This window comes from Pavona decussata, unplaced genomic scaffold, assembly GCF_977016875.1.
Source record: "Pavona decussata unplaced genomic scaffold, jaPavDecu1.1 SCAFFOLD_161, whole genome shotgun sequence".
NCBI classification, from domain to species: domain Eukaryota; kingdom Metazoa; phylum Cnidaria; class Anthozoa; order Scleractinia; family Agariciidae; genus Pavona; species Pavona decussata.
This window is the reverse complement of record NW_028145572.1, coordinates 3,629,974-3,643,308: the sequence shown is the minus strand read 5'-3', so window position 1 is coordinate 3,643,308 and position 13,335 is coordinate 3,629,974. Positions and strand designations below refer to the sequence as shown.

The 13,335-nt window shown below is 38.2% G+C and overlaps 1 protein-coding gene across 1 annotated transcript; it reads right to left on the bottom strand.

Moving 5' to 3' along the window:
- Positions 1–3,268: 3,268 nt before the first annotated feature.
- Positions 3,269–12,021, bottom strand: LOC146464866 (uncharacterized). The gene is made up of 7 exons (XM_085129622.1): positions 11,863–12,021; positions 9,422–9,666; positions 8,356–8,473; positions 7,689–7,814; positions 6,518–6,581; positions 5,574–5,706; positions 3,269–5,080 (listed from the first exon to the last, which is right to left on the bottom strand). Exons 1-7 carry the CDS (start codon positions 11,909–11,911, stop codon positions 4,544–4,546), a joined length of 1,272 nt encoding a protein of 423 aa, XP_084985748.1. The 5' UTR covers positions 11,912–12,021; the 3' UTR covers positions 3,269–4,543.
- Positions 12,022–13,335: the final 1,314 nt, after the last annotated feature.

Here is a 13,335-nt window from a genome sequence, read left to right as displayed (position 1 = left end):
ATGGCGCTAAGTAGCCTTCATTGTGTATTCTTGGGTTTCACATGACGTCATAAAAACCTCAAATTCATAACTAAACACAATTTTGCAAAATTTTGGGTTTTTATCTTCATCACATAAAAGAACATATAAATTTCAATCGGCTTGCTTGTTTTCAGCAGGATAGCATTCTTTGTTTTGAAAATAGAGCAGTTTGAATTTTAGATTTTTGGGTAGTGCGTGACAGAAGCGATTGCTGCTCTTAACATGTCACGTACATGTAAACATCGATTTTCTTAGGTCTGATCAGCTAATGTGTAATAGAAGCGTCTATGTCAATGTGTGAAAGTTTAGCAGAGAGAAGAAAGGCTTTGAAATAGCCAAGGTAGACTCCAGATGTTTTTGCTGGTTTCCGGCCGCCATGTTGGTGTCCACCAACATGGCGTCCCATACTAAACTCTGTAATTTTCCGTGGAACATTTTCTCGAATAACTCGATTATGAGATATCGCACAGCCCCGTGGTTTTCACACGTTGTTTATGTATCACTCTTCTACAACATATCAATTTCTTGACTTTATCTATTGAATGGTTGGGGATTTCATTTTTTTACTTGCGTGACGATGTGTGAGGTGAAAACCACCAATTCATAAATACTTCATAATAGCAAGCCAGTTCTTTGATCATGGCGCCAAGTAGCCTTCATTGTGTATTTATAAATACTTCATAATAGCAAACCAACAGGTCGACATTTATGGGTTCTTTGACCATGGCGCTAAATAGTCTTTATTGTGTATCCATTGCCAACGAGTCACCCTCGCGAAGACGCGAGGGTGACGAGGCGGCAGCATATAAAGCCGACACGCGAGTTAGTTTTGGTACAGGCTGAAGAAATCTCGAATGAAAATGTATAAAGCATGAAGGTAATGTAAGAGTGACATCATCGGTGATTGTTTTCGAGCCAGTCAATGGCATCGCGGTATTTTTTATCTAAACCGATCACATCAGGAGTATCATTATCGACAATATGGAGGCCGAAGATGCAAATTTAGTTTCAAGAGATTTCGATAAGGGGCGGACCATTAGAAATGACGTGGGGGGGGGGGGGGGGGGGGTAAAAACTTTTAGTGGATGAATTTTTTTTTGGTCCAATTTGTCTGCATGTATTTTTTTTTTCGACGTGGAAGCTCTGCACGATTTTTTTTTCGATAGGACTTCTTTTAGTATTAAAGGCGTACAAAGCTCTGCACAGTTTAATTACAGTCCCGCTCAATGTGACACTCTTCGGAGTCTCGATTTTCTCGAAATTCGAGTATCGCAATTATCCTGAAAGAAATGAGCTACTAAATGTATCGAACCTCATGACTCGAGGCATCTTTTTTTCACTTGTAAAGGAAACTCTGCTTCGTCGTGTTGGTCGATACCATTCTTTAATTTAATTGCAGTTGAACTCAAAAGCGAAAGGCGTGAGAAGTTCGAAGGCAATATAGTACGTATATTCAGTGTTGTTTTCTCGGTCGAAGATAAAAACGTCCAATCGACAAGTGGATCGTGCTTCAAAGCGTTCACAAAGCATACGATAATTTTCACAGAAACAACCCTGCCATTCCCACCTGATACCTGAGAGAAACGCTAACACTCATTCTCAACGAAAGTTATTCAGTTCCAATTCAATGGAAGGAACTACCTCCAAATCCACGGTAATGCCATGGGTACAAAAATTGTTATGGCCGACATTGAAACACAAATTGTTAACCAAAGTGTCGCCGTAAAACCTACAGTTTGGAAACGTTACATTGACGATATCTTTCCGCTGTGGGGCACTAGTAATTTACAGGATATAGAACGTTTCATCGAAAAAGAAAACTCATATAATCCAACAATCAAATTTATGGCTGGAATCTCAAATGCTGAGATAACATTTCTGGATAAAGTTGTATACAAAGGCAATAGATTCCATCACCATACCATACTGGATATTAAAACGCATTCCAAGCCGACTGAAACCTTTTGTCAATACTGATGACAAAAGAGCATTAAATGGGCCTGGAGATTAGTGTCGACTCGGTGGAAATGTGATGGCAAGTGCGACAACGGGCGTGCGAGCATGGAGATGTACCCAATTGAGGAACAGGTTGGCTGGTATCAGAAGAATGCACCAGGATATTACGGAGGTTTCTGTCGCGGCGATAGGCAACCAGCAGTGGCGGTTGAAAAACTGCTCTGGTTTCAGGGTTGCCTGACAAGGTTGAAAATTGCGCAGCAGGATTCTCTTGATTCTTTCATTTAATGGGTATAAGTAATAACCAAAGGAATCCTATCTGAGTCATTATTGAAGGGGCTGTGATTATTGAGGACATCCGTACGGTCAATCCATCGGATGGCATGAAAATCGCGCTGCAAAGATGCGAGAGAGTACTCAGGGTGCGAAGACTGATGATGAAGGAAGGTCTAGGCGTCATTGTCCTTGTAGCAAATAGAAGTGATGATTTTATCAGAAGTAATGTGTAACGTGATGTCGAGGAAGGAGAGCTCAGTGTCAGTGTCTTCATCGTAAATTGAAGTGCAGGATACGAAGTTGATATAATTCTCAAGTTCCACACGGCTACAACAAGCCACTCCGATTACGTCGTCGATGTAACTCTTGTGGAGTTGAGGTACAAACCCGTTGTAGTGACTCGCGATTTGCCCCTCGACGTACTCTCTTAACAAGCGTCCCGTTCCCGCCCCACTTACAAACACACTCACCCTACTTGCTGAACTTGTGCTGACCTCCTTCACTTTAACGGTAATTTTTACAAGCAAATAGGAGCACCTTCGGAGCATTGAGAAAAACCTGCTTGGTTTTCCCGTCGGCGAGTATTTTAATAGAGCTAGACACTCCATTGATGATACTCTGTGGCGGGAACTCGCAACGGAAGCGCCTGGAAATGCGCCTGAACTTCAAACTCGGAATCAGTCATCCGCGCGGCCTAAATTTTGACTTCCATTTTCTTTAGGCCGGAGTTTCCGGACTATATCGAAACGGGGAAAATACACTTCATTGTCACGAATAGCCAGAATCGAGATTGGTTTTATTAATTGCTAAAATGCCAATATCGCTAGACAGACTCACAAAGGCGCGTAATTCATCAATGTGGGTTAACAGACTGTTAATATTTGAGCATGCTGTGACTAAGCAACGACCAAAAACCCACTTACCGGGCCATAAGCATTCTGCGTAGATGATACTGGTTCTATCATTGGGTTAAGGGAGGGGAGGGAGAAGAAAGCGATGACTAAAGCAGAGCAGATGGACCAATTGTTAGCTTTATTACAACATGAACAAGCAAATACATTTGTACAAACTTTCTTTCACCCGCATGTAGCTAGATAATCGAGGCGGGGGAAAAAGAAAAAAAGAAATTACAAATAAATAAAATTGTAACTAAATTATAACACTAGCTGTAAAAGTAACTAAAGGTAATACTGATACTAAAGATTATGGGAGGACGAAAAATGAGGTATTAACTGGCACTGTAAAGACAGGTAAATTTAAAGAGAAAGAGAAAGAAAGCAATACAGAACTATAGTTATTACATTAGATTGATAAATTTGAGTGATCTCAGATTTAAGTTTCTTTTGAAAAGTAAATTTAGGCAACTTCCGGAATTCTAAGGGTAATGAGTTCCAGACTCATGGTCCAAGTACAGGCGTTTTACTCATGTTCTTGTATTAAACAGAAAAAAAAAATATATCCGATCATAGAAGAAAGTTATACGTTTAGCTAAACATGTTGATGGGATTTCTCTCTATCTCGCTTTAATCAGTCTAATCAGTATACTTCTAAAACAGTAAAAATACTATACTAGTAGTTTGAGTAAATAAGTAAATAAATAAATAAATAAATAAATAAATAAATAATTCAAAAAGAAAATAGTGAATACTGTACCAAAAAGGTAACAGCTAAAATACAAATACACATATCGCTATTTTCAATAATTTAACCTTGAAACACATTCTGGGTTTTCTTCCTTAATTTAATTAATCACAATTTCGAGCATCCTGATACTTAAGACTGAGCAATCTGTTCTCTTTTAAAGCAATGTAAGAATTCATCATTTTGATCAAATCTAGGAGGAATTTTGTACCACTCATAAGTAACCCACACACGCCATAACCAGCTGTACGCGTCAGCGGAATAAGTTAAAATTGATATTACGCTACAGGGTGGGCAAAACTGACAGCCCAGTCCCTGTGCAAACATGACATATACGGTCAATGACCACTGCACTCTTGGTAGCAGCGGCCAGAAGAAAACGCATGCAATTAAATGGTCGTTAACTTCTTAAAATCAACTTTTAAATGCGCATTTTTAAGTTAATCTTTGATATATGAGCTTTCTCAAACCTTATACTCCATAATAGAAGTATAATATTATTTATCCTTGCATAATAGGCGCTCATTCAGTCAAGCGTGAAGTGCGAGATATCGAGCTTTGCTAACTACACGCCTGTTTTGTGGGCTAAGGTTGGGTTATACGTGCTGAAAAATAGCCCATTTTTCAGGTTTTTATCTTAATGCAAGCTTTACTGAACAAGGATATAGCAGTTTGCTCTAATGTGCTTTTCTCCATTGTCAGCCAGATATATCCCGGCCTCGTTCCCGCAAGAATTCGATCCATGTTGCCCCCCTCGGCTCCCCTCTGAACCGAATCCAATCCTCGAATTACACGAATCGCAGTCCTGTTCATTGTTGCTTATGATACCAATTCTAGTTATAGCAGGGTCGTTTTGCCCAGAAGGCGCTGCTACATTGAATCCTTCCATGTTGCAGTTTTCTTGCAGTGAAGATCCATCCAAAAGATGTTTCCATTTGTCCCTTCCGATGTTTGTTGCCGTGTAACTGTTGTTTGCAAGAAGTGCGTGTAAAGATGCCGCTTGCTGATTAATGACTATCCATTTTGTCTCTTTATCCTCATGTCTCATTCCGAGGCACAGTTTTGTGAATGGGTTGCTCCAATAGCTTGGCATCTTTGTCTCGTGGCGATCAAATCCATATTCACCATTAATTTCTCTATGAGCTCTTTTGTTTCTCCAGAAGTCTGCTTTATAAGAGAAGGTGGTCTTGAGAGAAAACAAAATTAAAATTCATAATTTCATTTCTGTAGAACCCGGTTAATACAAACGCCAATGAGACACGCAAAAGTCTTCGTATTATTCGGGTGTCCGCATTAAGTTGGGTTTCATCAGAATAAACATCACGGGCACATGTCAGTATCAAGACAAAGACTAATTAAAAGCATACAATTAAATTGCAATAGAACGATTTTTATTTTCTTAGCTGTAACTTAAGTTGAAAGTGAAGAAACTCTACGCTCAAACTGAAACCAATGTTCTCTTAGTTCGCTCCAAACACGACTGACAATGTAATCATTTAAAGCAATAACTGATATTTGTTGAAATGTCAAAAATTTCTTTGTTGGATATTTGCAATTTTAAATGATCTTGACAACAATTTTTACGGATGCATTATCCATGCTTTCAAATTTCAAGGCACTTTTTTAGGTAGCAAAAGTTTTGCAATGTTGACTTGTGCATGTTTGTTTTTGAGACGTACCTCTGCTCCGTCTATCTTCATGACTAGAGTCCAGCCTCCTCCTCCGCGTCTAGGAATGTTCTCCATGTGACAATACGTATAAGCCACCCCTCCCTCCTCGGTTGACAGATAGTAAGCGCCGTTTTCTGATTCTCTGTGTTGAGAAATATGCAAACAGTTATTCTGGTATAACCTGGTATAATTCATTAAAATAAGTTAAGAAACAGGAAGAAGATGGTGATATCATCGATAAAAAATGTTCGACCTTCAATTCGTTGCCCGATTATTCCTCTCCCCGCTCTCTTCCACGTTAGGGGGGGGGGGGGGGGGGGGTAATTGAAAGGGAAGTAGGATGCCATTATTTTCAGTTGATATTGAAAGCAAGGACTTGTGGTATTGCATTCCTAAGGTGAAAAATGAGAAATACGCTAAGCATTGCACCCTGGACTCTATGCCACTTTCAAAGAGTTCAATTTATAACTAACGGCAGTTTTTAATCGAAATCGGAACGTGATTCCACCTTTGCATTTGTTTCGTCTTTACAACATTTCGCAAGTATCTAAAGAAACTCACGCCACCAAATCAACCAATCAACAATCATATCTTCCTGAACTGCCCATCATGCATTTTTCCGCGCGTTGTGCCAGTTACTTGTATCAGTGTTCCGAGGTCGAAGTTGTTGCTCAGAGATTTGTCGTGATACTTAAAAATCACCGTGTTGTTATCCAGATTGATTTGGTTTACATAATCATGGATGCATTTTTCGATGACTATGTTATGAAAATTATGTTAGATGTTTTGAAACTGACTCAGGTTAATCTTATCAATAAACTTGTTTTCAAACTCGACTTAAGACAATATTTTGGATTTTCCATTTGCATTCCTTTAATGTTGTACCCGAAAGATATAAAATACGGCTGATTATAGCATACTGTTGACTTCTTATTATCAAGTAAATGTCTTACGGTGTATTGATCAAGACATCCGCACAAGAACATGCTGTGTGAGACTGATTATAACCTTTGTATCCTGTAAAACGAAAACAGTAAACATTAAAAAGTTCGGATGTTAGTGATGATACCTTCTAAGAACCCACACCATATGAGGGGCCTATGACATTATAGGAATAGGGTGTTCATTTGGAACAACCATTTATAGGTGTATAAAAGATACATCAAATTCCTTCATCCCTAAATTTCATTCCACCTTGAAGGACAACTGAGTGACATTAAATATGACGATTACAATGAAAGTTTGCAGGTCTATATCGCAAATTGTAACTGGTCAAATTCATGAACACTCCGAAGTAATGAGGTGATGTTGTTGGTATTATATTTTAATAGAAATTAATTAAGGTCATTCCCCTGTTTTGCAGCGCGCAACTCTACCGGGCACAATGGCAAAATAAAAATTTTATGTTCATTTCTAACTAACTACTGAATATTACTCAATCTTACTTGCACCTGACAAATTCTTAATATGCATTTTGCGCGGAAATTAAGGTGTTTTTCGTAAGACTCGCCCCAACTCCCTTCGCGGAGAAACCAGTTTTGAAGCTCGCTTTACCACTGCTTTGTGATTATCTGTTAAACCAACCCGGTGACCCCATTTTTTTCTTTTTAGATTTCTAACCACAATATCGCTTGCCAACTACCGTCAAAATTTCAGGGAAATCCTATGTTTAGAAATATTAAATTTTGTGTCTAGCCAACGGACATTTTGTCTAGCAAATGGACATTTTGACGTATCTTCAGAGGTAAGATTATTTTGTTGAATATCTCACTGGTATTGGTCAGGAATAGTTTATTTTTCAAACAGATTTCACATTGAAAAATAATTTATGCACAGCGAAAAAATTCTATGAAAAAAGCTGTTAACTATTCTCTTCAGGAAAGAATTCCTGAGTTTGGGCAAATGCTCTGTTATAGTCGTTTTTGTTCAAAAATGCATAAATTACCAAATTTGAATGCTTCGTTTCTAAAGAACGAGCATGGTGACCCCTTCTTTTTATCTCAATTTTTGAGCAAAAATATTTAGTTTAGTAACTTGACGAAATATGGACAAAATCTTAAGTTAGCTTTTATTTCAGGGGAATGACTTTAAGTGACGACAGTTAAGAATATGAAGTTGTCTTACTAATCAGCTGGGTGGAGCTCTGCCATCCAACAGAGAGTTTAGGTGAACAAGAAAAAGATCCAATCGTATTGACGCACGACTCATCTGAAGTGCAGTTATGCGTTTCATTAGCACATTCGTCGACATCTGAAATGACATGACACAGCTGTTTTGTATTTAGATTCTCACGGCTAAGGATCTTATAAGGAGAGGAGTTTTTGCCTAGTTAGGGCGCCACTGCAGCCTGAATAGGAGTGGACTTCGTTTCTATACGACATATTTCTGTTATGTTAACAATAGTTAGATCAGACTTGGTTTATTCATTCACTCCAACAAAAAAGAAATACTGATTCCGATGAAGCGTAAATCAGCTAATACTGTCTGAAGAACAGAAGTATGCGAATAAGAAGAACTTTTTCTTGGGTCTTCGAGAGAAAACCAATTAAACACCAGAACTCGGTAGGCTTTCGTTTTTCTGTCGTCTCATTGGCCAGCCACAGATTAATATGTCAGCATCCAATAGAAGCTAGGGACACGTTCCCGATTTTACCCAGTAACCACTGAACAGCTACTGAAACCGCAACAGCACCCTTCTTCATCTTCCTGAATTAATTTAAAAATATTCTACTAAAATTAAGGGAAGGTTGATGGATGTGCCTCGCATTTTCTTCCACATTGAAATTCCTACCTTTGTTGCACATCTCTCCACTGAACCCAGTTGGACAAATGCACCGGAAGCTGCCGTCAACGAGAAAGTTTGCTCTGCAAGTTGCATTTTTTACACACGGAGAACTGCTGCACGGATTCTGCAATGGAAAGTTAAGCTTAGAAACGAAAACCACATTACTATCAGACGTTTCAAAGCTGGTCAGTGTAAATCCAGCTGGAAATCATATTTTGGATTACTGGTTTTAGTGGATTAGAAGAAAATCGTACAATGCGGAAGAGAAAACCCTCAGAGTAACTAGAAGAGAGCCGACAACAAACAACCCACAAAGATCCGGCCGAATTCAATACTTGAACAGGGGATAAATTTCTGTTTTAACTTTACAGAGCAACGTTCTTGCTTTGCATGTTTGACACATAAAAACTAATAAGGACATGAAGAACACGCTTTCCATAAGAAAAGCGCTAACAAAGTCAAATCCGGTCTCGCTTCTACTCAAAGGCCAGGTCACTGAGCACACAACTCTAAAAATGTGGTATCATCCTGATTGACAGCTAAAAGTCGAAGAATAAAAACAAGAACAGTAACTTTAAATGTATGTTGGAAACGAGTTAAGTTACTGAGAAACCCTAATTAACTTTGAGCTGCTATCGTTATAAATTGGATCACCACGTTCACCATTTCCTATTCTTCTTGTTTCCACGGCAAAACAAACAACAATGAGCACCACCATTTACATTACCATCAAATCCGTTATTTCATCACACAAGTTACAAAAATACGAAGAAAAAAGAAAATCTAAGAGAACGCGGCAAGGAACCTTAACCACAGAGCTTATAGAACAAGGCTTCCTTGTTACATTGACGGTAACATATTAAATGGAAAAAGGTATAGAAACTTTGAGACGGTTGATGCCGACAAATCGATAAATGATACTGACAGTTGAAACAATCATTCACAAACAAATAGATGGAAGGCTAAAAATATTTGCCATAGTCTTGAATGGAGAAATATGGATCGAGCAGTAAAAAGTTCGGTTTTTTTAATTATTGTTTTTAAACGTTAATTAATAGGATATTTTAGATACCTTGGTGGCGTAATACTGATAGCCCTCTGCTTCGACCAAATTTTCCGAGTCGCTGGCGTCGTTCAACTCGCATTTCCATTGTCCGTTGCCAGGGCGCGGGCTTATGTTGATTGATTGACAGATGTCGTCCAAATAACAATGAACCCTACACATTTCCTCCTGCGCCACAAACAGTGTCTTGATCACGTGTCCTCGCAAAATCTTCCCTGTAATGGGCGTGTGAAACTCTTTGATCTGACAACATTCTGAAAGAGAATCAAACCGTATATAAATATGATAATAACAATTAAGAGCAGAAATCCCCCCTTGTCTACTAATGATTTTCAGAGAGATCCTTGTCAAAAGTGATCCAAAAAATATAGAATGCACAAGTCCCAAGTACAGTTATATAATGGAAAATTCATTAAAACAGTTTGTGTCTAAAACAAAAAAAGAATGTTTGAATTTATAATCTCTCTACCTAACATTTTTCGGTCCTATGGCAGTGTGTTGTTTGCTTTTCCCATTCTTTTTTGTCTTTGTTGCGCCTTAGAGATTTGAACATCGCTTTTCAGTTCTCAGAGGATCCATGTTATATGACGAACTCACACCATTGATGCATTTATAAGCTGGGAGCATCCAACGAAACTGATTATGAGAATTTGGGAAAATACTTCAAATGTAGTGTTCTGTTTTTCAAGATCATTGTCGGTCACCTCTGAGTGAATAGGTATTCAAAAGATGATCTGTCTCAGAAGAATGCAAAGGTCTAACATAAGCTTGGCCTCCTCAGTTATTTTGAAACACCTGCCAGTTGATCACTAAAACACAAAGCGAAGCGCACATACGCTCAGCATCCAAAAAGATGTTCTTTGAGGTTGAACTTGAAACTTAAGTTGGAAGACTGATTCTTTCACGACGCATCAATAACTGAGACTTTTTCTGTAGATTTCAGTTGAATTATTTGCCAGTTTTGATAAACAACATCAAATAGTAAAGAAATGAAAGCTTCTAGAGACTAATTTACTTTAAGACTTTAAATTTGTAACGGAGTCTTTAGCTTAAATTTAAGTCCAAGACAGTTTTAGGAAAAGGAATTTTATTTCCAAAATTTACGAGCTGTTATTGGCTTTACGAAAATACTAGCCGACAATTTTTCGCTTTTTTAACGTGATATTTGTGTTCCGACTGAACGAAACCAATTAGTTTTCCCTTGTTATGAAATTTTGAGCTAACATTTGCATAGAAAACTAAATCCGAATTTCCGAGGCGAGTGAGGTCTTCCAAACAGATATGTACTAAAATGAATCCTTGCGTGCCCCTGGCGGAGGTATAAGAAGAAAAAAAAAGAAGGGTAACAATGTATATTAAACTCTTTGGACCTTCGAAACAACGACGAAAAATAAAATAAATTAAACAGAACATTTTTCAACCATTAACCACGCATCGTGGACTCAAATTACCGCCCTTCCTCATGACCGTAACCCCTAGGTGTATTTCTTTGTTTACGATTATAGCTAATTGCTGATTTGCGATTTCTGATGTCTCTCCAAAAAGAAAGGTAAAGTGAAAGTGAAATTTTGTTTAACGGCCAAGTAATACGGGCAACATTTTCTTCCAACTTGTCGCGCAACAATGTTGCAATCTGTTGCAATTGCAAGTTGCGATTGATTGTTGCCCGTCAAGTTGCTACCTCCGCGCGCAACAAATTTTCATGTTTCAAAAAGTAGAGACATCGTCTACTCTCTCCAACATGAAAATTTGTTGCACAAAGGGTGATAATACGGGCAACAAGCAACCGCAACTTGCAATACAACATTGTTGCGCGACAAGTTGAAAAAAAAATGTTGCCCATATTACTTGGCCTTTAAACCCGATAATCCTAGGTTTTACAACGAAACGAACTATTATTTGCCACTGTACATATATTCTACATGTAAAGTCTATACGTAAAGTCTGTATTATATAACAATTTGAAAATTTTGAAAACGCAAGGAAATGTGAAATAAAGTTATTGTTTGACTGTGTTGTACTGGCATGTTGTACTGATAAAATGAATTGAGTAAAACTCTTGTACATGCGTGATCGTTTGGCTTTGATATTCACGGGATGCTTTTGAAACATACATGTAGATAAATGATTTGAAAAACAATTTTTGTGCTTGTTATGTTAAAAGTTTCTTTTTTAAGTGTGCTGCCATTTCAAAACATTCCGGGCGGAGTAATTCTATGGCCACGATCAATCTGCACCTGTAACCTCTATCGTTTACATTGAAAAACCAGTGGAATCCCGGTAACTCATGATACGTTTACAGTTTATAAAACGCCGCTGAAGTATAGTCGTTGGTCGGATTAACGAGGTGCGATTTCATTGTCCGTACTGGCTTCTAAAACAGACCCTTTGAAACGTTTGTCAAAGAATTTCATTTCCTTTTTGCATTACGAGCATAAATCGTTCCTTACCTTTTTCAACGAACCAGCAGAAAAGGACTACTATCCTGAAAAGAAACATTTTGTCGGCTTAATTTTTTGTTCGACTGTTTCTTTATGAAGCTGAATTATTTTGCATAAGAATATTTCACTGTTCCACAGTTGCTTGGAAACTAAACATCTTGCTGGTAATTGTTTTGCTCAGTCATGGTGCCAATTTAACGGCTACCAATGATTCAAAAAGCTATTTATTTGCGCACTTTTATTAACAAACCTTATTGAGACATGCAGTTTTTGTTGGATGGTACATTTGCATTTTAATAACATGGAGAATAATTACATCATTACAAATCACAATAGCCGACCTGTAAGATCCTGCGGACATGTCATACCCGTTTAAATGGGGAATGTCACGAACTAATATTTTGCAGACTGACACGATTGATGAAACATGTAAAAACGCCAAAAATAATAAAAGTATTTTTTTTGGTTGCAGGAGCCCTTGAACTATTAACAATTCGCTAAAATATACTTTACATGTACACACAAAACGTCATCATCGTGCAGGTGTTAAGCAATGACACAGTAACATATTTATTCATAGCTTTATAATTTTGACAAATCGAAGCTGAAGGCTGATCTAATATGTTTTTAAAAATTAAGAGTCCTTATTTTTACTGAAAAGCAGTCCGTCACTGATCTGTCGTGACACTTTTTTGTTTTATTACACTTTATTTTCCTTTGTCATTTGTCATTTCGATGTCTGCTGTGTGCAACGAAATTTATTATGATCTCTGGTTAATCTGAATTCGTTTTCACAAAGATAAACAAATTACGAGAAACCGCTGGGCCTTCATCAACAGAAACTGGTCAACAACGACAATAATCAAGACTGATGTGGCGGCTTGTTTGTCACGCGACCCCCCAAAAGCACATGACAATATGCACGATTATATACTGCAGGACGATCGTGGTCCCCGTCTCTGTTACTTTTAGGTTGCTTGTCAATGATATAGATAGCCTCTCTCACTTTGAGCCTGCGATTTTCCTGCATTACATAACCACATGTTGTCACCTGATTATCAAGGCGTCAAACAAGCCGCCGCACTATGTGATCAATTCTGGTGATGAAGCTGACCTGCGATGCTAACCCCTGAAAGATTCAGACCTCGTTCTCACGTATATCGTTTCCGTGTCAAAACGTATCAAGAGTTTTCCGTCCTCTCAACCCCTTTTTGAAATTGTGTTCACTCCGGCGTCATCACGCAGCAACAATTGGAGAATGCTTCTCCCTGTCTATTGAGCATGTGTGGGAGACTACCTGTCAGCGTTTTGAGTCATGTTTAAAATTTTCAAAGACGCGACACGGTGTTAAAAAAAGTAGAGAAAATATGTCTAAATCACATGACGCAGGACGCAAACGAAGTCAACGGAAGACAAGAACAAGGTAGAGGGCCGATATGTGGATTGATAATGAAGTTAACTCTTTTTTTCAAAGATAACAAA

Coding starts and splice junctions, on each gene's coding strand:
- LOC146464866 (XM_085129622.1), bottom strand. CDS start 11,911: ATGTTTCTTTTCAGGATAGTAGTCCTTTTCTGCTGGTTCGTTGAAAAA. Junction 9,667..11,862: donor CTGCTGGTTCGTTGAAAAAG/GTAAGGAACGAT, acceptor ATTCTCTTTCAG/AATGTTGTCAGATCAAAGAG. Junction 5,081..5,573: donor TGAAGATAGACGGAGCAGAG/GTACGTCTCAAA, acceptor TTTTCTCTCAAG/ACCACCTTCTCTTATAAAGC.